The sequence below is a fragment of the Colias philodice genome, chromosome 18 (assembly GCF_061535455.1).
Source record: "Colias philodice isolate Cphi_HAF_F1 chromosome 18, ilColPhil1 Martin Lab GWU primary, whole genome shotgun sequence".
Lineage (NCBI taxonomy): Eukaryota > Metazoa > Arthropoda > Insecta > Lepidoptera > Pieridae > Colias > Colias philodice.
Genome location: NC_143103.1, coordinates 6,340,487 through 6,368,012, shown reverse-complemented (window position 1 = coordinate 6,368,012; position 27,526 = coordinate 6,340,487). Strand labels below are relative to the sequence as shown.

The window sequence follows — 27,526 nt, the reverse complement described above, 5'->3', positions numbered from 1 at the left end:
TTTCATAAGGTATGCAAATTAATTTCGAATCTGCAAGTCGAACTAAAATAAAAAACTATGTAATGTGAAAATTTCTTGTGTATTTCGCGTACCGAAACAAACATTATAAGAAACGTTAGTCGTTGTGGAAGTTACAGTCGGGGCGGGACGAAGGCGAATAAGCGTGGCGTCTACCGTTACACATACATGCTTAAAGAATTCAAATAATGTGAGTCAACTTTTTTATTTCCATACTGTGTACTATAATAGTAATTTATATATAAGATCATATAATTTTTGCAATGTTAATACATTTTACATAACAAACATCTCCATAGTGTACATACATACATACATACGCAGTTGCTCGCTAGGCTGCTAGGCGCGTACCGTATATACAGAGGCGCCGATGCGCTCTACGAGTGACGATAGAAAAATTAATGGCTACAGCAATATCATACAAATTAATGACTATTCCCTTACAAATTATTATATCTACTATAGCATTGTTCTAATCCAATATGATCAAATTAACTTTTTAGTTGATACCGAGCTGTATGCATGATACATGAATAGTCTCCGGTTCGCTCCGATCCGTACGACCGGTGTATCGTGGCCCACTCCCGCAGCTATGTATAAAAATCACACTGCTATAAATTTATAATAAATAAATGCCTATTTACACTATGTATCTATACAAAATGATAGTACGACAAAATTACATTTCTGAATTCAGCATCTAATAAAACAAAAATTCATAGAACAATCTACGCCCGAGTCCCGGTACGGCCGAACCGAATCTAATCAAGCCTTACATATATAATTTAATTTCCTCAATAATGGCGCGGCCCCTACGCTCTACTCCATCGGATCGCGCGATCTGCGCAAGCGGTCGGCTCGCCCACACCGGAACCCGGAAACTATATTATACGAATTACGTGTTCCAATTTTTTCTATTTTTTTTTTTTATTTTTTGTACAATCATATTCAGCCGAAAGCTGGGTGCCCGATTAATACAATCATAATCGACGATCCGAAATACAATACATTCGATCATGCATCAATAATACATACAACTTTTAACTTATTTAAACAATTTAACAATATTAAAAATCCTAAAGTAATCTAGAGACCTACGTGAACGAATACAAAATACTAGGACGACGACGAGAGCGGAGCCGAGCGAGCCGGGGCGGGCCGGGAGCGGCGAGCGGGCGGGCGGCGGGTCGCAAGCGGCCCCCGGCGCCGGGCCGGCGGGCTGCCAGCGGCCCCCCGGCGCCCGACCGGCGGGCTGCCAGCGGGTCGCGAGCGGCCCCCCGGCGACCTGCCGGCGGACGGCTCCGCCCGAACGAACCGTTCGCGAGAGGTATAAAAATTAATAAAGTCATTAACGAAAATGTAATCGAATAGAAAATATAAAGAGAAAATAAAAGTGATCGCATTATCTAGCAGAGGGAGTGTCGCCATCACTTGGCGAGCGCGGCGCCGACGGCCGCCTGCTGCTGCTTGTGGCTGATCTCCATCTCGCCCAGCCGCTTCCACAGCTCGTCGCGCTCCTTCTCGCGCTTCTTCTCTCTGTGGAACAACGATCACATTTATAACGCGAATCATGTAAAAAGAACAAGTGATGGGGTGTCTTTAGGCATCTATCGAGTTTAGCACGAAAGTTATTTGCTGCTTATTTTATTTTTGAAGTAGGCTCTCGAGTCGTGGCTTCGCAACTACATATTTGTTATTCTTATACCACCTCATAACACCAAATAGACCAATAAATCGCCAATGCGCAGCTTAACCGTCAGCGTTCGTTTTACATGACGCGACCTATACACTCGATACGCATTATGAGCATTATGAGTCGTGCACTTTTGGATTCTCCAAACTTTATAAATGTTTTTCTTTCTTTCTTATACGATTTAACTCATACGTATTTTAATAATTTAGTTTCAGAAGATATTTCGCATTATATAGATTCCTTTGAAGCACAGGAGAAAATATATTTTTACTACATTAAAAAGAAATCATCAAAAGAAATATTAAACTAAATCTTACTTTTGCCGTTCTGCTTTGTAGCTAGTAGTGAGCTCATCGAAGAGCTTGGGATTCATTTCCATAAATGTTTTTAGCACGTTGTAAATTAACGTAATTATTGTTGGGTTCCAGTGTTCCTTGCTCATCCGATACAGCGCAGGGAACATTATTGGCATTATAACTTGAATGTTCTCTTCGATCAATGACAATATATATTCGCCGTTCCAAAAATATAATGCTCTTTCGGCAACCTGCAAAAATTACAATAAAACAGAATTTTATTTTAGCTATTAATTTGTCGGTATAAGCATTTATATGTTATGTAACTAACTATTTCCATACGGGTATACAACAAAAATCTAATATTTTTATCTCTAATAACTATTTCCATAAGAGTATACAGAAAAACAATTTTGATAATAGTGTAATAATCTGTTGGTCAAGACATGAAGTCTGTAGATTCTTTTGGTAGAAAAAATATTGAAAGTTCTAAGGGCACACGATGCGTTGCGGCGGCGGTGCGGCGCCGGAGCGGTGTCGCTGCGTCGTCTTACATAGAAATATCTGTGGCATGTCACACGATGCGCTCCGGCGCCGCACCGGACTTGTAACCACCAAGACGAGGCGGGGAGGGGTGAATGCGGTGCGACGTCGGAGTGGCACCGCTCAGTTGTTTTGCATCACAAGGAAGGACACGCTGTGCAACCCTGCTACGACGCCGCTGCGACATAACAACGTTACGGCGCCGCACCGCTCGTGTGCCCACTGACACGGTGAAATCTTTGCGGTGCGGCGCCGCAACGCATCGTGTGCCCCCGCTCTAAATGTGAATACACATATTATCGAAAGTAATTACATTTTCTTAGCCGCATAAACAAATTAATATTTATATTGAAAAATACATGAAAATTTTAAATTACCTACATGTTGTGTTTTGAAAATATTGTATTTATTTATATTAACAATAAGCCATAGATAGTATGTGAACTATTGAATTATTGATGTTTAAGTTTTGTGTATAAGAAGTACATAATATCAGATAAATACTATTATGATAAGATATTAACAGCGCTATCAATACCTCCGCATAACTAACAATAATATTGGAGATAATTCTAATGCGAATATAAGATTAAGAGAAAATAAAGAGAAATTTCAAACAAAAGATGTCAAAAGAATAGAGCTATTATATATAAGCATTTATTTTATTATCGAAAAAAATATACTGTATCTACATCGCAAAACAGGTGCTTCATTTCAAGTTACGGAAACATATAAAATTGTCAACTGTATGTTAAAATGTAATTTTTAAATCAAATAACAAAAAATGTCGTTTATTTACCTGGAAGTGAGGACTGGACACACATTTGGCTATCTGTCTAAACAGCGGCTCTTGTATTTTGACGAATTGTGCAGGCTCGATAACATCCAAAATCTCTTCAATTTCACCCAGGAACATCACCTTATAACAAAATACCCATATCATTATTATCAAATATTAAAATCGAAAATGTCAAAACAAAATAAAATCAATGTTGCCAAAATTATGAATTGCAATAAGTACTTATTATTGATATATGTATAAGGCAAGCTTATATAAAGGCAAGTTAATAGAATCACACACATGTCGTCAAACCTTTTTGGATCTACGATGTACGTAGCTTAAGCACGTTTCAAGATTTGCTTTTGCATTGCTTATCAATAGCAATATAATATAAAGAAGATGAAAAAAAACACAGAAATTTGTATGCGCTCTTTTATTTTTAACACCTTTTGTATTAAAATCAGTGTCCTTAACCGTTGGATATACTACGCCTATAATGGAAATAAGTTAAACTGTTCTAAAGAAAACTCAATCAAATACTTTTGTTTGAAAAATTACTTAGGGACAAGTGCTATCCTTGCAAATATTATTAAAATACATTTTCAGTATTAACCTTTTGTCTATATTCATTATCGATAGCTTATGCCTTATACATATTAATACTCGAACAATATAAGTCACATGCATATTATGTTACTGCCTCACTGTAAACAGGATGGCGTCATCGCACCGATTTCACTACTTCTTCTAATCTACTATTCCATCTACATTAACCTATACTTCTCATAATACATAATATTGCTTTATCATATAATCTGTATGCATTTGACTGTATTATTGAGATATTTTTGAACGTTTATCTTGATGGCGAAATATTTTAAACATTATGTAAAAATTAAGCATTTACATATTATGTAAAATATAAAACGAATTTAGTTACAGTAAAGAATTGAGTAGATGAAAAGGAGTCAAAGAATGTGGAATATAAAATATACAAAATTGAAAAACAACGATGTATGACTCTGTCCGTCTACTAAATAAATTAATTCACTGTAAGCTCTATTGTGAACTACTTAAGTGATCAATAAAAAAATTGAATGACTACATATGACTAATATCGACTCTCTAACTTGCGAGTGTCAACAGGATCTGTCTGTAATTAGTACATTCCCTATTCTGTCCCATTATTAGTAAGCATAAACAATTTTGTGGGCACGAGGTTATTGTTCATGTCGCATTTTTCTCGTTGTTTTCATTGATTTGATACAATCTTTCAACTGGAATAGATAATCAAATCTATTGTTGTATTATAGTTGATAGGCAAATTGATTAAAGTGGATTTTATTATAAACATATTTATTTAGTTTCCGTCTCCAATAGGCATGACGAAAGATTTTGAACACCTCTTCCATAATGTGTGTATACGTTTATTAAACAAGAAAAACCCTATATTTCGCTAATATACTTAAATTTAACGAAGATAAAAGCCATTTTTCAAAAAATATTTATTAACTGTGCCAAAACAGCTCACAGGTGTCATGGCGTAGGCGTGACGTCACTCTTACGTAAATACGTAATTATCTGTACAGTAGCGAAGCAAAATTAAACAAATATTTAATTATTAAGTGTTATAGAATCTAATTTCAAAGTTTATATGTGGTGTGCAGTATTGCAATGTGAATCTACATAAAAATAATACCCAAAAAAGTGTTAGTAATTGTTTAAAGCGAGAAAATAATATGTAATGATTGTATAAATTTGACGCAGAGAAACCCGAACCACATATTCGTGAATTCGCAATTATATTTCTGTTCTGAGTCGATAAAGCATACGTGAAAAAATAGAAAATAAATAAAAATTCGTATTCTGAATATATTCATAACAAAATACACCTGACGCGAAGTTGTTTACATAGACGTGACGTCACGCGTGTTTCAGTCAAAATGGCCGACTGCAGAATTTCAATGTTTTATTTTATTGATAATCTCATTAATCTTAATGTTTTTAATATTTCTAAGTCACTATTTTTAATTTATTTATTATACATTTTCCCTTAAAAACACTAATTCGATCATTTATGGATACTGTTGTCATGCCTATTATCAATCATTTATAATTATAATAAGTATACTAAAGGGCCCAGCTCCACACCATTCAATAACCAATATCACTGAAATAAAACTATCTTGTCTTTTATTATAGACCAGATTAAAGACAAGAGTATATCAATATCTGTTCTTTAATTTTGTGATAACCGCGACACGAGATTTTAATATGAATAAGATATACCTAAACGTCAAAAGTATAACCCAACAAACAATCCTATCGCCCAATCATACCTACCGCGTTAGATACAACTGGCGGCTTGCTATTTTCTATCTATTATTCGCTTTCATGTATTCATTTTAACTGCAATAATGAATTTTCAATTCATGTCAACTGTTACAGAATATAATTCATACATATATGTATGAATAGGAGAAGAATTTGTTCGTTTTCTTGAACATGTTAACCCGGGAACTACTAGCCTGATGAAATTAATTGTTGGATAGCCCATTTATCGGAGGATTGCGGGTAAAACATTTTACATATTAGCTAGTATTACAGGGTGTTCCACCGTTGCTGTACTAGGCTCGAAGAGACTTATAGATTTTCATGCACTGAGTACGTAAAAAATACTTAACATCAAAACGACTTCAAAAAATTTCCTTTAATCTTATATATGTACATAAAAATTAAACCCGTTTTCCTTGATCACGCGTGAACGGGTGGACTGATTTCGATAATTCTTTTTTTTACTATATTCCTTGAAGTACGAGGATGGTTCTTATGTAGAGAAAACGTAAATATGTACCACGGGCGAAGCGGGGCGGACCGCTAGTTTTATATAACGCGGCTTCGTCCGCTTAGTCTAAAACGTATTTAAAATTGTATACTAAAGCCTTCCTCGAGAACCACTGTATCTATCAAAAAAAAACCGAATCAAAATCTTTTACATACATAGGGATAGGGATATAAGGACAGAGAAAGCCACTTTGTTTTATACTAAACTAGCTTTCCGCCCGCGGCTTCGCCCGCTTTGTCAAACGGCATAAATAATATACTAAAACCTTCCTCTTGAATCACTCTATCAATTAAAAAAACCGCATCAAAATCCGTTGCGTAGTTTTAAAGATTTAAGTATACATAGGGACATAGGGACAGAGAAAGCGACTTTGTTTTATACTATACTAGAGGTCCGCCCCGGCTTCGCCCGTGGTACATATTTCGCAATAAAAGGTAGCCTATGTAATTTCTCGGGTATTAAAATATCTCCATACCAAATTTCATGCAAAATGGTTCAGTAGTTTAGGCGTGATTGAGTAACAGACAGACAGACAGAGCTACTTTCGCATTTATAATATTAGTATGGATAGTGATAGTGGCATACCTCCTTCTGGGAGCAAGTCTTGGGCCAGAACTTGAGCAGGCCGCGCACGACCGGCTCGGTGAGCGTGGCGTCCTTCTCAATGAACTGCACCACGCAGTACGCGAGCTGCGCGTGGTACAGCGACAGGCACTTCACCTTGTGCAGCGGCAGCAGCACCTTCACCAGGAACTGTTTGTGCTCGCTCTTCAGCGGCAGAGCGAACCCGTTTATTATGCTGGAACAAGAGGGCGGCGGTTACAATATAATTAAAACGTGAAAAATATTATTTAACAAAAAACTAAACCGTGTTCCAGATTGTCTAGTCAGAACTACATATAACCGAAAACACCAGCTTATAAAAAAAATAATCATTAAAAATGCTATCGAATTGAGAACCACTTTTTTTAATAAGTTGAAAAATAAATTAAAATATGGTGGATATTCATTCTATAGTGGCTTTGCGCTCGTAGCTCACGTGTAGTTCAGGTTACTGTTAAACAGCCTTTGCCATATATATTTCAATCCTCATTCCATTTATACCATTAGCTGCCTGAATCAGTTTTACTCAGCATATAACTAGTTTTTGATAATTTACTATTACCATCAATTGATTTTATGTCCCTATGTATGCTTACCTTCCCAGTATTTCTAGAAGTTCACCCACGCCATTGAAATGCTCAGTTTCGTAAACGAATCTCAGGAATATATTGTTGATTTGTTTTCGTATGAAAGCTCGTAGACCCAAGAACTTTCCGTAGATACGGTGGAGCACAGTTTTCAAAAAATCACGCTCACGCGGGTCTTCGGAGTCGAACAAATCTAAAAGCTTTAAACGAAATAAAAAAATGTGTGAATGCAAAACATGCTTAAAATAAATTAGCTTCGTTTGTCTATAAACGATAAATAAATTGAGCGTTTAGTTCTCAGGCTAACTGTAATGTTTTATAAAATATGAAACAATAAAATTTAATACATATCTTGTTAAATTAAATTGGAAAAAAGTAACAATTTCAATACTTCTACTAACTCACTTCTTTCGTGGATACCTATATATAAACAAAAATAAAAAAACAGCACAACTGGTATAATATAACATAAAACGTAATTCCTATTGGAATTTTAAAATGTCCTTCCTATCCCAATGTTGGTAGTTGTAAATACCAACAGGTAAAATGTAATTATTTCCCTCTTTTCTAATTACCTAAGATTATGTTATAATATTTCATGCGTCAGATGACGTGTATATAATCGCAACTAATCTATGTTTTTATTATTGTACTCTTTTTAATACATTGAAACAAACATTAATATTCTTGATCAGTCAAAGTGGTTAAATGGCTAACAGACTGATTATTTGATTACTTACATATGATCATGTATTGATAGGAGGACAAAAGAATTGTACCTACTCTTTGCTCATGTACTTTAAAAGTTCTTTTTTTTCCGTCATTATTTTTTATAAGATATGGAAACAGATAACACTTGAACACGAGAATACACAAGCAATTTTCGTTTGTTACAGAATATTAAATTTTAAGATAAATGGATGATATGAATGAAAATAATCTTTTTTGACTATTCTGTAATGAAGCTTTGTAATTTCACTCCAAAAATAAAAATCTTACTACCTAGAATGTTAGATTATGCAAGCTATTCGTTTACGGCCACAACAATAATAATTTTCAATAGAATATTATTCAAGTACTTTCTCATTATTGATATGCTCTATTTGATATTTTTATTATCATTCAATTGCATTGACAACACATTCCAAAAAAGAACAATAGTTAATATTAAAATAATTTTATTATTTACAGGGAAAAAGTTTAGAATTACGTATTATTCAACCAAAAACACCAAGAACATCCACTTCTCACTATTTCATTTAACAAGCAAATTAAAAAAAAAAATCTGTAGAGATTGTAATGTATCTTAGTTTGATAACATCACTATAAGTTAGTTAAGTGCAAAACCTTTTTTTTTTCTACTGTAATAAGTTGCCTTGAGCTATTTGTTGTATAGAAGAATAAATTAGGGCAAATTTATTTAAAATATTTTCATACTACATAGCTGTAAAGTTGTTGAGAAGCATGTATAAATAAAAAATATTTCAAAAATTAAAGAATTAAAGAACAAAATGATGTCTAATTTTCTTATTTTAATGAATTTTTAAGTACATATACTTATATTCCACTTTATATAAAAAAATTGTGATGCTTATACTTAATTATCAATAAAATGCTATGATATTACTGTGTACAAATAGTGTTTAAATTCAGTGTTGGTACCTATTCTACTTTATAATATGATAGATTAATTTATTATTAAGTGTAGGTGAAACACCAATTCAACACAATGAAATGGTTAATATTTATTAAAAAAAAAAAAAAAAACAAATAAATACCTGCAACACAAATTTCTGGTCAATGACCTTCTTCCCAATAGTTGGTTGAAAGTCAGTAGATTCAAGGAAGCGCAAAAAGAACTCGTAGACTACTTGAAGGTGGGGCCAGGAAGCCTCCAGAGTGGGATCGTCTTCTTCCGGATCGAAGTCGGGATTGTCGCTTGGCGGTAGAGTACGGAACAAGTTCGCCGATATCTAGGCAATAAATTCATACATAAATCGATTTTACTTATATGAAAATATAACAAGTATCAGGCACTAATCACGCATGGTTTTTTTAACACTAATCAAATTATTTAATGTAATTTAATTGATTTTTTTTTATTTATCTAAAACATTGCCATCCATACTATAATATTATAAATGCGAAAGTAACTGTGTCTGTCTGTTACTCAATCACGCCTAAACTACTGAACCAATTATCATGAAATTTGGTATGGAGATATTTTGACATAGGCTACTTTTTATCCCGGGAAAATGACGCAATCCCGGAAATCCCATGGGAAGGGGAACTATGCGGATTTTTCTTTGATTGCGCGAGCGAAGCCGAAGGCGGAAACCTAGTTTCACATAAATTTAACTTTTGTTTTTTTTTGTTTACAGTTTATGTTATAATATATTAATCATAAAATAATTTAAACATGACCCATTTGTCTCTTTTGAAATTGCCTGAATGTAAGTTCCTCTCAAAAGATTAATTTAAGTCAATTGTGGTTCAAAATATCACAATCAGTTTCATACAGAAATGATATTTCTTAATTTATTATTTTGATTATTGATATAAAATTGATGGTGTAGACTGTAGACAATAATATCAATAAAAATAAATAAACATAATTGAATATTATGATATTTAAATATTCTGCTCAAAAAATATTGCACAAAAATAAAATCAGTTCACAGATGCATGTTATATTTGGACACATAATTACAAAAAGTAAAAAAAAAAACAATTGATTGTAAGTAATTAATTATAAGTTACTTGCTTTAAATTTTAAAATGATAAATATTAATTAATATGTTTAGCCATTTACGGTGCTAAATTAATTATTCCCTACAAGAGCTAAATTAATATTCTAGCATTATTCAGAAGGTTTGCTTCAGAAAGTTTCCAGTACAAATTGTATGTACTGTCAACATAACATAAGATTTGGTCAAAGGTCATCAAATACACACATATGGCTGATAACACTCAATAAACTGTTAGAAGTGGGCTTTGAAATATTTTTCAAAAAAGTGATACATATTATGTATATAAAGATCACTTTCACAATCTTTTACACAGAAATTAGGACCATAATTTTATATTAATTAGTTTGATTATAAAATAAAAATTTGGCATTTTTATTGTTATTCACTTATCTACATATTGAGTTATTCTCATTGGATTTGCATAGTAATTTAGTAGTAGATTTAATAGTAAGTATATTAAATTTTTATAATTAAAAGATAAATTAATGCAAATTTGTTTTAAACTGTCCAAACTTACATGTAAATAAGATCCTCATAATACAATTTAACATCTAACCTTCAGTCACAATAATCATGAAGTAGAAAATGCAAATATTTTATCTATACAAGCATTTACTGTACCATTTTAATAATTTCTGGGTACACAGGTTCGGTCAGTACCCCTCGTCCAACAGTGATATACTCGACAAGCTCGTTCAAAGTAGCACGCTTGATCTCTTTCCCCTTCAAGTCTGCTACAGGGTCCATAAAGTCAAATGCAACACAACACTGGCGTAACTTGCGGATAAATAGTTCTTCTTGTTCGCTACTTGGAACATCTGTAAACACAAATCATAATCTTAATACAAACAGAGATCTATGTATTTACTTATATTGTGAACTAAGTTCTCCCATACATAGAGAGACATGTTTGCACATACCAATACACAATATTATATTACATATATAAATTTAATTATATTTAACTTACAATAAGAGTAAATTAAATATCTATAATATTATAGTATATGTAAATGATGTTTATGAGAAATCCATACATACTTATCATAAAATTGTAAAAAAAATTAAACTGTAAATTGGATTTCTGTTTTAAATAATACTTGGGGTGTGATGTACGTTCAATATTGAAGCCAAAAATGTAGTTTTTCGAAGTTTTGTCTGTTTGTCTAAAAATTAATTGGGGACTAATATGATGAGACTGTATTAAAATAAAAGTTAGCAAGTGTAATATACCATATTATCACCAGGCAAGAAATTGTATCCAATAAGGTTACCTTATTTTGGGAAATTATAAAAAATCCTTATTAAGAGAATCACAGTTCAGGTCAGATCAGTCTTCTAAGAACCATAATTATAAATATTAAAACTACATTAATTCTCATAATAGCTAAATTAATATTATCATTAACAAATTATTGTTGGCATTTTAGTCTTATTGTATCTATCATTATTTAAACTTATGTGAATAATACATACTAAGTTCTATAGTGAGAACATAAATTATACCATTTATAGAGTTGCTGCTAAAAGTAGGTCTCTTTTGCAAGGCTATTTGTATATCACCTGTACAAAACAGCAGTAGTTACCACTGATACTAATAGTAGAAAATGTGAACAAACAATCATTATTGTCACACTAAAGTAAAAAAATTATCTCTCAGGTATTGAACAAATTCTTATATTTTCTTATACATTAAGTTCAGCCAAAACATATATTCAAATTTAAATCTTATTGATAATGAGAACTTAAAGAGAATTTAAAAATATATAAGTTCAATGACATAGATAAATATAACTAACATGGTAAATAATTTGTAAATCAAAATAATACAAAAAAAAACAAGTACAAAGGTAGTTAACCACAGTAATATTTACCTTTAAGGAATGGCAATGCCTGCAACTCCACATCTTGCGTATTACGATACCGTGAAGACCCTTGAGACTTCTTGGTCTTTTTCTTTAAAGACCGCTTAGCGAAAGGGTCAATTCTATCAACAAACGTTCCCGAAGACATTTTTCTAATATAAAAGAGTCCGTAATGACGATCAGCCGAGAACGATCAATTTAAATCTTGTTTAAATGCTGATAGATTCATGATCCAGCCAATTTAACGAGATGAACGAGTACTCCTCGTTAAGTCGAAGCAAAATATTAAAGCCTAAACAAACATTCCTTCGTCACTCATGACGGTAATGGAGTGGTCACACTCAGGCCATCCTTTATACACTTTTACGATTCCACAACAGTTACGTAATTTAAAATCGTCTTTAACACTAAATTACCACAAAAACAAAACAAAACGAGTTCATTCACAAAATCAGATTTATTTTCTGAGGCGTGTCACAAATAGCAAAAGGTAGAAGTCACATATACATACAAGCCTCGTGTAATATCAGCCGGTCAGTCGATGACAACTTAATTTCCACACAATAATCGTCAATTTGGGCAAAGATTAAATTATAAGAACAGGGAAATCGTCGAAAATAAGGAATTATTTTTGCTCTTAAATAATGGAAAACTTATATGGCAATGACACAGAGCAATTTTTAACACCAAAAATCTATCACCGTATTCTCGCCATCGCTCACCATCCGTTTCGACTTAGACAGTGAAACAAGGTGCATTTTATTGGAAATCACAAATGATATTCGATAAGTTCACTTTCGCAAAGATAAATATGATTTTTTAGACTTTTTTCGCAACGAAAAACGATGAATTTACAAAAAGCTATCTAGTTAAAAGATTAACATCACTGGTTTTGCTGCGAAAACCAGTGTTAGCAACCTGAAGTGAGCTGATTATCGTACCAGGGGCGTAAAATTATCGTACATTAGGCGTTTTTGGTTCGAAATTAACGTACTTTTTAGAATAAAGTCAATTTTAAATAAATAAATCATATAAATTGTAATATTGATAAGTATGCAAGTTCCCTATAGTTAATCTTTGTTTAACTACCGCTGTCAAATCAACGGGACACTGAAACCCAAACGTTTTACGTGCCTTAATATTCATTATACTCTTTGGTTTTCGGTTTTACGCGTGGTACAGACTACAGTGAACCGATTCCATTTCCACTTTATGTTCAATAAACGCGCCAAGTTTAAAATTCAATCCTCGTCAATCTGACAAAATTTCACTGTTCCCATGAAAGTTCGATATGAAACACGTCAAAATTTCATATTTGTATGGGTGAAATAATATAAATTCTCGAATTTTGCCTGATAGAAATTATCGTAAAATCAGCGTACGATAATAACATGCTATCGTACATCGTACGTAGGCACCAAATTATCGTGTTTGTACGATAATTATCGTACGGTTGGGAACGCTGGCGAAAACGCCAGCACTCAAAAGTACCTATTTCTGAAAATAGATGGAGATATAAAAATGTTCAGATGATCAGTTTAGATACTTATTTAGAGTAATACCTTTATTATTTCCTAAAAACTACACAATGGACTAGAAAAATTATATAATAATTTTATGTGATAAACGCAATTTGGCTTTTGTCGAAATGTAGAAATATTTATTAAGAAGTCCCTTTGAGAATCGGTTACGGAAAGGAAATAATTAATTTGATAAATATATTGTGTCTATAGCAACATTATATCATTTAAAAGGATTATTCAGTATACAGATTTAAAATATTTTTTCTTGCTATTAAAAATACTATAATATAATATTATTAATTTTATAATTAATTAGCGAAGCTTATTTGAATACGTAAGAATATTTGAACTTTTTTGCACTGAAAATTTTAAATGTCACAATTTTAACAAAGAAATTATGAAAGTTTTCTTATATTTTTTTTAAATAATTTTAAGCTTTGTTTTCTTTCTCATTTACAATATCTAATTAATGCTTACGTACCTATTTAATTATTTAATTGTGGTAAAATTCAGTAAATTTTTAGTCTATGGTCACAATCACTGACAATACTTTTTCATTCAATATAATCTGTATTATTTATTGAATGAAAACGATTTTTAAAACATCTGTGTCTATGGTGTGTAGGTACTACGTTTGGAAAGTAGCTTTCTAAAATTTTGGTATCTTGCTTGCTTTCGTAATAAATGATATATGTTTTTAGAATATCTACATTTCGTGTAACAAATCGAGTGTATAGTGTTAAACATTTGAACTGGTGTTCCTATCCAATGGCGTAGCTAATTAGAAAGCAACATGGAAGCTCTGACAGTTCCGCCATGAATGCAAAATAAATAAAATAGAAATTGAAAAGGTTTGTTAAAATACTTTAACATGTTTGTCGTATACAAATATTCAGTATTTAAGTTGAAATTATTAACTTAACAGTTGATATTATATTGACCAGCTATCAATATAAATGAACCTGAATGGTCCATGTAGACTCATTATTATTTATAAGAGAAAATCAATGTACAGCTTTTGTATTTTGTCTAGCCTATGTCAACGTATTTTTGTGAAGGCAAAATAAATATTTATTACAGGTTACTATAAACATTTGAATTCTTTTTTTTATGAATCTTCCAATATAATTTTATAATAATAAACTAATATATGTATATATAAATATATCAATATCTAAATATCAAATCATTATTTATTATCAAAAAACGAAATGTTAAGAATCACTACAAATACTTATTATAGTATTATATACCTTGCCTTCCCAAATTTATATGTGGTATATTTGCTTAAATCCTTTAATCTTTTGTAGGAGCTGCAAGTCATCTAAGACATATAGAAGCCTCACAATGTTGAGAGGTGGGCGCGGTGGTCGTCACAGTCCAGAGCTGTACCCCCACACTCTTAAGTGCTCCAACGCCAGTGATACAAGCTCTGCATACAGTGGCAGTGACACAATGACATCAGTTCACAGTTCCCTAGATATGGACATGGAGGTAGACTTGTCAGGTCTCCTAGAATCTATAGTGGATTCTGATGAAGAGGAAGATTTAGAAGAAAGTATGGACAGTCTGACAGTTAGGGATGCTGTCAGAGAATGTCTTGAAAAGGATCCTAGTGAAAGAACTGAAGAAGATATTGAGATTCTTCTTGAATTTACTCAACATTTGAAAGCATTTACAAACATGACTTTGACTGTGCGTAGAGCACTGTGTGCTGTAATGGTATTTGCTGTTGTTGAAAAAGCTGAAACAATTGTCATGCAAGATGGAGAAGAACATGACTCATGGTCAGTCTTAATAAATGGACATGTTGGAATTGAACATTCAAATGGCGAAGTAGAGTATCTTAATGTTGGTGATAGTTTTGGAATGGCTGAAGCAACACTGGAGAGACTATACCACCGAGGAGTAATGACTACTAGATGTAATGACTGCCAATTTGTTTGCGTCACTCAAACTGATTATTATCGAATCTTGCATCAAGGCCAGGAAAATATAAAGCGTCATGAAAATGAAAATGGTGTAGTAGTACTGGTTACAGAATATAGGGGTGCCGCTGGAGAAACAGGTCATCAAGATGGACAAGTAGTTATTAGAGGAACTCCAGAGCAGTTGATGCTGCAGCTCATTGAAGATAATTCAAGAGACTCAACATATGTGGAAGATTTTCTTTTGACTCATAGGACTTTCATTGAAAGTCATTTAGTAGTTGCCAAACAGTTGCTTGCCTGGTTCTCTGAACCATCAGTCCGAGACAAAGTTACAAGAGTGGTTCTTTACTGGGTTAATAATCATTTCACTGACTTTGAAACTGATCCAAATATGATGGAATTTTTGGAGAACTTTGAAATGGCTTTAGAACATGAAAAGATGGAAAGTCAATTGCGATTGTTAAATATAGCTTGTTCAGCAAAGGCACGAACTAGAAGTGTCACTTTGTCACGCCCCACAAGAGATGAACCATTAAATTTTACCATCCTTGGGGGATATGAAAGAGGATATGGAATATTTGTTTTGAAAGTAGAGAAGCATTCAAAAGCTGAAGATGTTGGTCTTAAAAGAGGAGATCAAATATTGGAAGTCAATGGACAATCATTCCAACATGTAAGCCATGCAAAAGCTATGGAAATAATAACAGGTTCAACACATCTTAGCATTACTGTCAAAAGTAATTTCCTTGCTTTCAAGCAAATGCTTCTTATGCCAGAAAATTCACCTAGACAAAGAGGAGCTACAAACATGGCTAGGTGGCAAACAGACCCTAGAGCAAGACTATCAACTGCTGAACTTTTAAGTGATGATCCAATTACATTTACACCAATTTTTCAATCTCCTACTAAAAAACCCCAGCAGATAATGAAAAAAGAACCACAAAAAGGATTTATGACATTAGGCCCGAAAAGACTACACAAAGCTTTGATGAAAATGAATATACTACCCAAAAATACAATCACAGATGGCCTCCACAGTGATGACAGTATTTTGTCAAATACAGATTCATTAAATAAGGCTAATACAAGCAATTCTTTCTATAGCTCCCACAGTAATCCTGATCTTATCTCAATTTGCTATGATGATTATCAGTCCTCTGATTATCCTGAACATGTATTAAAGGTATACAGAGCTGATCAAACCTGTAAATATTTACCGGCCCACAAGGAAACAACTGCTAGGGAAGTGGTTATGCTAGCATTACGTGAGTTTGGAATAACTGAACCCAGTTCCAATTTTTCCCTTTGTGAAGTTTCAGTTGCTCAGGGAGGAATAATTAAGCAACACCGACTTCCAGATCAATTACAGAACCTTGCTGAGAGAATTGGGTTAAGCTCCAGATATTATTTAAAAACGAATGGTATAAGTGAAACTTTAGTACCTGATGAGATGGCTCCAGAACTACTCAGAGAAAGTGTAGTCCATTTTCTGCAGCTTAATGCAGTTGAAGTGGCAGTTCAACTCACACTACAAGATTTCTATATTTTCAGGCAAATTGAGAGTACTGAATATGTAGATGATTTGTTTGGATTAAAAAGTAGATATGGCACTCCAATGTTATCACAATTTGCAGGCTTAGTTAATAAAGAAATGTTTTGGGTTGTAACAGAAGTTGTAAATGAGCAAAATCTTGTGCGACGTTCAAGAATAATAAAACAATTCATTAAAGTAGCAAGACATTGCAAGGAATGCAAGAACTATAATTCTATGTTTGCAATAATATCTGGCTTAGGCCATGGGGCTGTATCCAGATTGCGAATGACTTGGGATAAATTACCAACCAAATACAGCAAACTTTTCTCTGACTTACAAACTCTTATGGATCCATCAAGAAATATGTCTAAATATAGACAGCTATTAACTGCTGAACAAGGCAGATCACCAGTTATACCATTTTATCCTGTGGTAAGAAAAGATTTAACATTTATTCACGAAGGAAATGACACAAAAGTAGAAGGTATGGTTAATTTTGAGAAATTGCGTATGATAGCTAAAGAAGTAAAAACTCTTACAAACATGTGCAGTGCACCATATGATTTGTTGACATTATTGGAATCAGGAAAACAACCACCATCAAATGCTATGGTTGCTTTAAACCAGTTAACTACTGGTGTACAGCAAGGCCAAGTAACAGTTAAAAGAAGAAAGAAATCTTCCAATGTACCTAATCCTAAAAAAATGTTTGAAGAAGCCCAAATGGTTAGACGTGTAAAGGCATATTTAAACCGCATGCATGTTGAAACTGATGAAGACAGGCTTCATGCTTTGTCATTGGAATGTGAAGGTTCGGGACCCGCGCCTACTATTCCTCGGCGTCGACACCCTTCACCATCTTTATCTACAACTAGCAGCGCATCATCAGCCAGTGAAAGTAAAAAGAGCTTTGGGGCAAATAAATTTGGAGCAGCATCACCCCAAGCTGTAAGAAAACTGCTGGCTCTTTCTGAGCCTGCTAAAACACGACCGCACCAACCGAGACCTCCTCCGCCGGGACCCTCGCCTTGTACACATCGGCGTGACGGTACTGTTCCAGGAATTTGCTGTTCTCGAGCGGCACATGAACGATCACACTCGGATACTCCAACACCGTTGCCAGTTGACCTGTCTGCTGAAAGTAGCAGTGTGACATCTTTAGTAAACTTGCCATTAAGAAAAACGGGTTCGGCGACTTCAAGTGACAGTGGGCATGGGTCCTGTACGACAGCTAGCTGCGTGCGGCCGGTTCCGCCCCCGAGAATGCCGTACACGTTGGCCGCTCAAGTTGCTCGCCTTGAGCGTTTAAGTCGAGCGCATTCGCACGAAGGCGTGACCCGACCCTATGATTACTATCATGACACACCTGATGACGAAGATGAAGACCAACAGGTCTCTGCTGTTTAAAAGACAAAATACTCCCATTTATGTCTAATTATATAGATCATTTTAATAATCTCACTTGACGACTAAAAAGCACGAGTTATTAATATATTATTATTTAATAAAGTTCATGTATGTATCCCTAATAAGTAAGTTTAAAGACTGTCTTATTTAATGTTTAAAATATGTCCTAGTGTTATATAGTGTAATATTAGTACACATTAGCCATGCCTTTAATATATTATTATAGATATGTGACCCACCATGTTCCAGTTATGACTAGAAATATTAGAAATGTACCATTGTCGGTGATAATATTATATTGCACCCTAAGTAGGTACATTTACATTCCGTTGTTTGTGTATTGTGTGTATATTTTTTATTAATTTCGTAATTTAACGCGCAACTTAGACCAAATAATAATTAATGTACCTTTTATTAATGTTTATAATTCAAATTGATTTAATTAAACAATTCGGGAGTAAGATCTACTAAAATAAGTGTAACATTATAAAGCATAATGCATTAGACGCGCTTTTTTACGCGATTGACATGCGGATATAAAAACTAGTATCCCAATATCAACAAGGGATTTAAATGCAACGAATTTGCATATAAGCATTGCTAATAATGTTGCATAATTATTCATGTCATGTCTTTCTTCACTATTGTAACATAGAAAGTTTTTGGTAGCTTTGTGGACCAATTTTAATTTTATTGAATATTATTATTTCTTATTGTAGCAATTGATAATGTTTATATCATGATTTAAATTCTAAATGTAAATAATAAAACTACATGATAACATTATTTTATCAAATATTTATTTAAATAGCCATAATGTAATATTTAACACTATGATTCATCTTTGAATATTTTCATATCATATAGAATAAAGTAATTTGTAATTTAAGTGTCTGCTTGCTGCATAACTCAAAAGTTAAACAAATTGTCTGAATTGAGCTAAATAATCTAGTTCAAGTGGGTGAAGGTTTGGAGCTGGAATCACCAAGCTGTGTAAAGGTGGCCCTAGTTCATAATTTTGCATTTCTTCTAAACTCATTGCTGCTATTCTTTGATCTGGAGCTCCCACTCTCGATAAGCCAACAGCTAAACTATCTTTAGTTATACCTGCACCAATAGAATATGTACACAATTAAACATGATTACTGAAAATTTAAACATTTTTTTTAAAGAGAAAGGGAAAAATAAGTTCTGAAATTCTGATAAATAAATATGTATCATGTAATTTTCTTTAAGTTATGTTATTCATTATATATCATGAAGAAGCATTATAGTTAATATAATTGTTTTTTAGATCAATTTGATCAATTAGATCATAACAATATTATAATTCAAGCAGCTTTCACATGATTGTATGATCATATGTCCTTCGAAAATATAATATTTATGATCTGAAAAATAATTAAAAAAATCATTCACATATCTTTATGGGTTCAGGCAAGTTTTATTTTAGGGTAAACAAATATAAATAGATAATAATGTTAATCAGTTCAAAAATTGAGCCATTCTGATTATGTACTGAAGCTTTATAAATTTCATTCAAGTTTCTGACCTTCTCCAAGTCTGAATTAAATTTAATAAGGTAAATATCACTAGTTTAGATAAATAGTTAAAATTGTGTCAGTGACTACTTATTTATTATTGTCTAAAAATAAATATTTTCACTAATATTCTTTAATATTAACATACTTGATGTATGGTTCACTTTCTTATGAATTAAATTTATAGTCCTTGATATGTATAGTCTCTATTAAAAAAAAGTATGATAACAACCTGAGTTTTGATTATTTTCTATTATCTGTATTAATTGTGTTGCAGCTTCTTTGACAGACATAAATTTAGGATCCATATACTGCCGGACCTTTTTTGTTAATGACTCCTCAGTAGGTTCTTTCACTTTTATATCTAAAAATAAAATATTATACCATTAATTTTATTATAAAATATGAAAAAAGAATGATAGTTAAACTTTTGTTAATGTATAGTTGATAGGCAAAAATTTAAATAAGTAGTTATTGGATTCAATAGTTATGAATTATGCACATGTTGTGTTTCTCTAGTGTAAAGGGCATATGAATACACATTACCAATTTCTCTAAATTTAACAAGTTTTTTAAGTAGGTATACCTAAAAGACAAAGGGTATGCAGGTTCCTTGAAAAATTTCCAACAATCTTTTCATAAAAGCTGTCTGGTTTCCATGTTTCTGTCCAATAAGGTATTGAAATGGTTTCACCAAAATTGTATAACTGTAACCCGCAGCAACTGACAGCATTCATTATAGAAGCATTGTGAATGATCTAAAAGATAAGCATGATTTTTAACAGTTTTTCAAAACATTTATGCAAGTAGTTAATGAGTATAGTAATAATAAAATGTAATGTAATTCTGAATTTAAATAAGTCAGTAATATTTATGTAAATTTTATCAACAATAATTCTCAGAATATCTCAGGAACCGTAATTAGTGATACTGATTATTTTATTATTTTTTACCTGGGTTTCTACATTAAACTGTTTAGCACGAAGCAACATATCTGTGTGAGTGGTCGCTCCCAACGGATCTCCCACAACAAGGAGAGCAATATCACTTTCTTTTGCTTCTTTCAAGAAATCATCTATGTTACCTTCACATAATTCACGATCAGCAATTATTATGGGTCTTCCATAAAACTCCTCCTATTTAAGAAGTCCTTATTAATAATGCATTTGTATAAGATTAAATAAAATCTAAAAACCAAAGCTTAGAAAATTTTAATACCGTAATATGATCATAACAAAAAATCTTAGGAAAAGCTTACCAATACTTTATGTCCGACTGTTAATATAGATGTGTAACCTTCTAAGAGAACTTTATCACACTTTTTCACTATCTCTAAACCTTTTACTGTAATATCTTTAGCATCACCTAAGCCTAAACCTACCAAAAAAAACATTATTAATGTTTCCTCTAGTATTTCGTTAATCGTTAAGTAAGTTTAAGACTACTACAAAGTATAATTAATATTTAAGAAATTAAATAAATATAACCTCAAAGCAATGCATTGTATGTCAAATAATGTCAAATGAAAAGTCAAAACAAAAAGGCTTTTTCTGACACTGGCAAATAGTTTCTTGCCATATCTGAAAAAAAAGGCTTTTTCAACCACATTTTCAACGAAGATCTTGAATGTCAATGTCGCTAAATTAAGGAAGGTGTAGCAAGGGCATTATCGCTATATTCTCTAAAAATTTTACTCATATAAAATATACTTCTAAAAATTTAAAATAGTCAAAAATTGTAGGAAATATTTTTTGGGTTGAATATTAAAGAATTTAATTATAAATTTTAAACACATTTACAATTCTATCATTCTTTGAATTATAATGAAGTTTATTAAAGACCTTAGAGACGTCCTTGTATTATCTATTTTTGAATAAACGATCTAAAGAGATTTTGTAATATTGTGAGTCAAACTTGAATTAGTTGATAGTTCGTAGATAATATTTTCACCTACTGCCCACTCACTGGTTCTAAAACACTCATAATCTTCTTTATCTGATTTGGTCTTAGATCATTAAGTAATGGATGGAGTACGCTGGCCACAGACGCTGGCAAATGTTCTAACTAAACTTTCTGGTGATTTTGGTGCGGAGAGGGTAACTCACACTATTGAAACACAGTCACACATTCACAAAAATAATTTGTGTCACGAAAGTCGTAAAAATTTACGACCTTCTAAGCGACGAGTTTTTAAATTCAACTCTATTCTTAAATTCATAAAGATTAAATTTGTATTTCATTCCAAGTTGTCTCGTGGGGAGTGCGGTTCAATATCGCGTTCTAAATTCAACTTTATAACTTACATCATAAAGATTAAATTTGTATTTCTTTAAAAGATAGTCTCGTAAGGAATGCGGTTCATTATCGCGTTTTAAATTCAACTTTATCTCTTACTTCATAAATATTAAATTTGTATATTTTCTTTCCATGATAGTCTCGTGGGGCCGCATCAATGATCGAGTAAACATGACTCGATTGATCATGTCTTGATCATATCGCTAAACGATACATCGACGATTATTAGAAATTGCATTTAATTAGAAAATGTACGTTAAAAAAATAAAAAAATATATACAAATGAAAGGTTATTCCATCTTTTTTAATATTCGACATGTTTGAATTGCTTCTGCAAGACTTGACAGTGCAAAACGGCATTTTTAGCGGAGCACTCGCAGACGTCCTTTCGATGTTTTACGAATACGCACTACGCAGAGTGTTTGTAATTACGCAAGTAGTTTTTATGAAAGCATCAGATTTTTCGATTCGAATAATCTTATACCTCGGCAAAAGGGGAAACGCCTGCGAGTGTTATCCATTACTAATTAATGATCTAAGGATTTGGTGTCTAAATTTAGGACAGGACTAAGACAGGACAGTGTGATCAGAAGATCACCAAGCTAAATATTTTATTGAAAGTGTATTAACTAATAAGTGCTTTACAGTTAACAGTTAAGAAGGTGAAAAGTTTACACCTTCCTAAAGTGTGTTTTTACTTGGGCTACTGCACAGGGCTACTGAATCTGACCGAACGTGTGGACGGGCGTTTACAAAATTGTCATTAATCATTTGTCATTGCCAAATTACCAACAAAATACAAATGTCAATACAGAAAAGCCTCGCATAGTAAAGTTTTTATTTTTGTAAATGAATTGCTTGCTAAAAATGATTAGTGCTTTAAAATTAAAAAGAAAATAGTATAAGTAATTTTCATTGTATAACAATAAATAGAAATGAAAAAAAAATAATTTCTTTTTAGCTTGATCTTTACCACCTATTATCAACATTGACGAAGCGTTGTTTATACTCGCCAAGTTTATACTAAAATATCAAACATGATTTCGCGCAAGGGACAAAAGGCAATTAATGAAGGTGTCGTTGGAAAGTATATAAAGAAAGATACTCCACCGGATTTACCAAGTATGTCTATTTATCTTTCAGAAATTATTTTCGTTTCGATTTAAGTTTTTACGATCTGATTAATAAATTACAGTCATTAATGTTTGGACCACTGGCAATAACAGAAGACCACGAAGTCAACCATTTGGGACAAGCGATGGAAGCTCTCAAAGTACTGAAAATAAATTTGGTAAAGCTCAAACAATGAGTGGTCATGCTGGCAAGTATACTCCGAGTGAATCAGTACCGAATTTAGCGCACAGGTAGTATAAATGTTTTTATATTATGATGTACTTTTTGAAATTTGTGTATTAAAAAATATTTTAATGTTTAACAGGTTTGCTAGTTTATCAACCGGTAGTGAAACAACAAGTGTTGCAAGCAATTTTAATTCTCAGCTTCATTTGGACACAAACATAGTAAGATATTACAAATTTAGTGTTTTTCAAAGAAAGTATGATATATAATATCAAACAAATTATAAATTATTTTTCCAGGCTTCACATTCAACACTAAATGATATTGATGATTCATTTAGTCGTCAAAGTAGTTATAGATATTATCATCAAACACAAGAAGATCCAATTTATCAAAATCAGCAGCAGGTAAAAAAATATAAGTATTATATTATAAAAATGTTACATTTTATTGATGTCTTAGATAGTTTACCAACATGATGTATCAATAATAGAAAGAGGATTGAAGTGTGCTTGTCCAAAGTATAAATAAAACCAGAAATTATTATTACATAGGTATTATTTTATACTTATTTATTGGAAACATCCATTCCAATAAATTCAAAGTAATTTATGTAAATATGTACATAATATATTGTTTGTTAAATTTATATTATAGGTACAGCAACAAAAACAACAGCAGTACAGTTCAAGGGAGACCAGCATGCCTAGAATATCTTCTAATTTGAGTTTAACACCCAGGATCCATCCTCCATCTCCACACTCTATAAGACTTCATGTTACCGATTGTGAGTATAAAAAAACACAATTATTAAAACTTTAATTACATTAATAGGAATGCATAGAAAATTTTAATATGCGTAGAATGCTATTTTATATGAGTGTTGTTGTGTTCAATATATGATATTATTATACAATTATAACTTCTTCTTTTTTATACTTTTTAAATAATTAGTTGCAAATACGAGTTAGTTAAGTATTAGTGGACAGTAATGTATAGTACGATTTAAACTTAATGGCTGCTCGGAACATTGAACATTCCGATGCGCAATAAGCAATTTTGGGTATCAGCGGATATCAACTTGACTGTACTGTAGCGACATCACGCTCTGATTCGCGCAAGCGAAATGTTTTCGCTACAGAGAATATTATATGCAACTTTGCGACATCATTCATCGGGGCCTTAACGGCCGGCCAGTCAAGTAGACTGGTCGAGGATCCTCCCTTTTTCGATGGAGGAATTCCACCTTCCTTCCTCCACAGTGGTGACCCCGACGTGATCTGCACGCACATGCACTCAACACAGCTAACTTCCAAACCGCCATTAAATTTGAATCAAACTGTAATATTTTATGATATAAGTTTTTTTTTGTTTTAGCCTATAATTCCAGCAGCCAATCATCACCAATTTACACAAATTATGTTAACACTCCTGCCCTTCCATATCATAATAAAAATCATGGTGGAAATATGATAACTTCTAGTCAAGGTTAGTTTTAATGACCTTCTAATCTAACAGCAACATTCACTCAAAAGCCGTAAAACATTTGACGTTTTCTTACAGCCTCGGATGAATGCGAATTGCCATTACCGCCTGGTTGGTCCGCTGACCGAACTCTTCGTGGGCGTCGTTACTATATGGATCATAATACTCAAACAACTCATTGGACACACCCTTTGGAGAGCGTACCCCGCCCATGGCAACGCGTGTCGACGCCTCAGCATGGCGTCTATTATTTTAAGTAAGTTACAAGAGATATTACGGTGTGTCCAAATATGTATGCATTTGTGCATGCTGAAATTTCACTAATTTCTAGCTGTTAAAAAATAAGTAAATGAAAATTTAAATTTAACCCTGCAGATATAATAGAATAAAATTGCCAGAATTGAATCTGGATTTACATATTTTAATTATGGAAAAAGGTATAAAACGACCAGTTCGAAAATTCGTTTTCACCACCTTTCTAATTTTGACCCATACCTACCTTACTCCCCAAAGATTAAACCAAACTTTAACAATATTATTTTACTCCTTTTAGTGAAATAACACAACAGACAACATATGCCCACCCTTGCCTGGTGGGAGGATGCTATTTGGTGAGCCCACTCGTGCCGACGCTTGTGCCGCCGTATCTTTTGGAGGAAATTCCACACTGGCTGGTCGTTTACTCGAAAGGTGAAGTATCAATTATTATTAAAAACCAAACATTTATAATTGCTTAAAACATTCTTAAAATCAAATTGAAATTTTAATAATAGCAGTCCTGGCCAATGTACCTACACAATAAAAAACATATTTTAGAATATGGAGGTACACTCCATATTTTAGAACCTTCATTCCAATACCTAGTTATTTTGTCAATATTTCCTCATGTTGATTTTTATATTTTTTTTAATCAAACACAGCTGATCAGGAATTGGATCACAAATTACGTTGGAATATGTTCCGTCTGAGCGAGTTGGATTGCTATTCAGATATGCTTACACGACTTTACAAACAAGAATTGCAACTAATTGTTATGAAGTATGAACAATATAGGTAAGAATCTAAATTACTTATTCATATTAAAAAATAACAATTGTGAATGTTGCAATAGTAAATGCCCCACCTTTTATAGACAGAAAATAATTTTTATGTTTTTCAGACCTAGGTATTAATAAAGATTAAACAAGAGTAGTTTTTTAAAAATATATAATAACTTGGTACTTACTCACATGAAATGTTTCTAACTTTGTTTACAGGTCTGCTTTGCTGCAAGAACTTGAAAGAAGAAGGCGAGCGAAATCATACAATGCACTTACAAATCATTGATTTTATAATAAATAGTTTTATTGAACTGTGATCTTAGGTAGTAGATAAAAGAACAGTTATGGAAACAAGTGCCTTAAATTTGCCTGGAAGGCTTTTATAAAAAAATTATTGACCTAAAATTGCTAAGATAAAATCAATTTACTAATGCAATCAAATGCAATAATTTAGATTGCACATATTGTAATAAAATTATTTGAAAGTACTTTGTATAATAATTTATTTAATCATGATAATTCAATCTATGTATATTTTATACATTACATTGGTCACAATTAATAATAGAATTGTAAAATATTAAATTTCGGCACGTCACCGGACAGGATTAAAAAAAAATATGTATCAATAGTTCTAGTATGACTCTGTTCCCACACGACAGTCGCCGGCACGAAATCTATCAGTGACGTCACCGGTCAGGCACGTCAAATAATCTTTCCATACATGTATCATACTTTTATCCCCACTCACCCGGTGCCGTCACGTCTCAGTTCAGTCAGCGTCGTGCTACCGTCAATAATTGCTACATGTTCTCTAGCGTGACACACGTCTAATCACTGACTAACCTGATGTATGTGTTCAATGATTCAGTCAAACCGGCGACGTGACTGACGGACAACATGACGGTGACTGGTGTTTGTGGATACGTACACAAACCGTCACCGATCAGTCCGGTGACTTGACGGTGACTGATGTGTGTGAGTGCACCTTAAGTTGTTCTTTTGTACAATTGAGAAGCTATCATTATGTATGTGGTACAGGTATATAGTTTTGCATGCCTTCATGCTAAATAGCTGTGAAACAAATTTGTTGGTATCGGTCAATTAAGGAAAGCTGGCATGTTCACAGTACTCACACTTATGCAATTTCACTTACAGTATGTTCAAAAATAAATGCGACTCTAGTTTCATTTTAGACTTGAATTGTAAAATGGTGCGTTGTAATATATGCAAATATAATTATGAAAGCTCTCATAATTTACCTGAAAAATTATAATTTAAAAGTAAATAAATTGATGAACTTAATTATTTGATATTTATTCTAATAATAATCAATTGGATAAAAGTATTAATAATCATTCAATTATCAAATAATAATTAAATTTCAGGTCATAAAAACAATACAAATAACACGTGTACGCGAAACTATAAACTTGCAAAGGAAAACCCGCATAGTTCATGCGGGTTTTCCTTTGCAAACGCGGGCGAAG

At 32.7% G+C, this 27,526-nt stretch overlaps 4 protein-coding genes across 5 annotated transcripts; 2 read left to right on the top strand and 2 right to left on the bottom strand.

Moving 5' to 3' along the window:
* Positions 1-204: 204 nt before the first annotated feature.
* On the bottom strand, positions 205-12,885 carry LOC149480505 (serine/threonine-protein phosphatase 2A 56 kDa regulatory subunit epsilon isoform-like). The gene is made up of 8 exons (XM_089706230.1): positions 11,991-12,885; positions 10,738-10,934; positions 9,145-9,339; positions 7,376-7,566; positions 6,762-6,975; positions 3,350-3,469; positions 2,029-2,258; positions 205-1,554 (listed from the first exon to the last, which is right to left on the bottom strand). Exons 1-8 carry the CDS (start codon positions 12,127-12,129, stop codon positions 1,446-1,448), a joined length of 1,395 nt encoding a protein of 464 aa, XP_089562356.1. The 5' UTR covers positions 12,130-12,885; the 3' UTR covers positions 205-1,445.
* A 1,209-nt stretch (positions 12,886-14,094) lies between these two features.
* On the top strand, positions 14,095-19,162 carry PDZ-GEF (PDZ domain-containing guanine nucleotide exchange factor). Its single transcript, XM_089706601.1, has 2 exons — positions 14,095-14,355; positions 14,815-19,162. The coding sequence occupies exon 2, from the start codon at positions 14,852-14,854 to the stop codon at positions 18,374-18,376; it is 3,525 nt and encodes a 1,174-aa protein (XP_089562727.1). The 5' UTR covers positions 14,095-14,355; positions 14,815-14,851; the 3' UTR covers positions 18,377-19,162.
* Dph5 (diphthine methyl ester synthase) lies at positions 19,155-21,440 on the bottom strand. Its single transcript, XM_089706602.1, has 5 exons — positions 21,176-21,440; positions 20,871-21,053; positions 20,504-20,675; positions 20,150-20,281; positions 19,155-19,483 (listed from the first exon to the last, which is right to left on the bottom strand). The coding sequence occupies exons 1-5, from the start codon at positions 21,308-21,310 to the stop codon at positions 19,293-19,295; spliced, it is 813 nt and encodes a 270-aa protein (XP_089562728.1). The 5' UTR covers positions 21,311-21,440; the 3' UTR covers positions 19,155-19,292.
* Positions 21,441-22,911: 1,471 nt separating this feature from the next.
* sav (scaffold protein salvador) lies at positions 22,912-26,619 on the top strand. 2 transcript variants are annotated; one of them, XM_089706361.1, is made up of 11 exons: positions 22,912-23,040; positions 23,174-23,334; positions 23,408-23,576; positions 23,651-23,732; positions 23,811-23,918; positions 24,169-24,298; positions 24,889-24,999; positions 25,075-25,252; positions 25,550-25,686; positions 25,917-26,049; positions 26,253-26,619. In XM_089706361.1, the coding sequence occupies exons 2-11, from the start codon at positions 23,250-23,252 to the stop codon at positions 26,320-26,322; spliced, it is 1,203 nt and encodes a 400-aa protein (XP_089562487.1). In that variant the 5' UTR covers positions 22,912-23,040; positions 23,174-23,249; the 3' UTR covers positions 26,323-26,619. The 2 variants fall into 2 exon arrangements, with proteins under 2 accessions (XP_089562487.1, XP_089562486.1); XM_089706360.1 differs by having other exon boundaries at positions 23,007-23,334.
* The last annotated feature ends 907 nt before the right edge of the window (positions 26,620-27,526 follow it).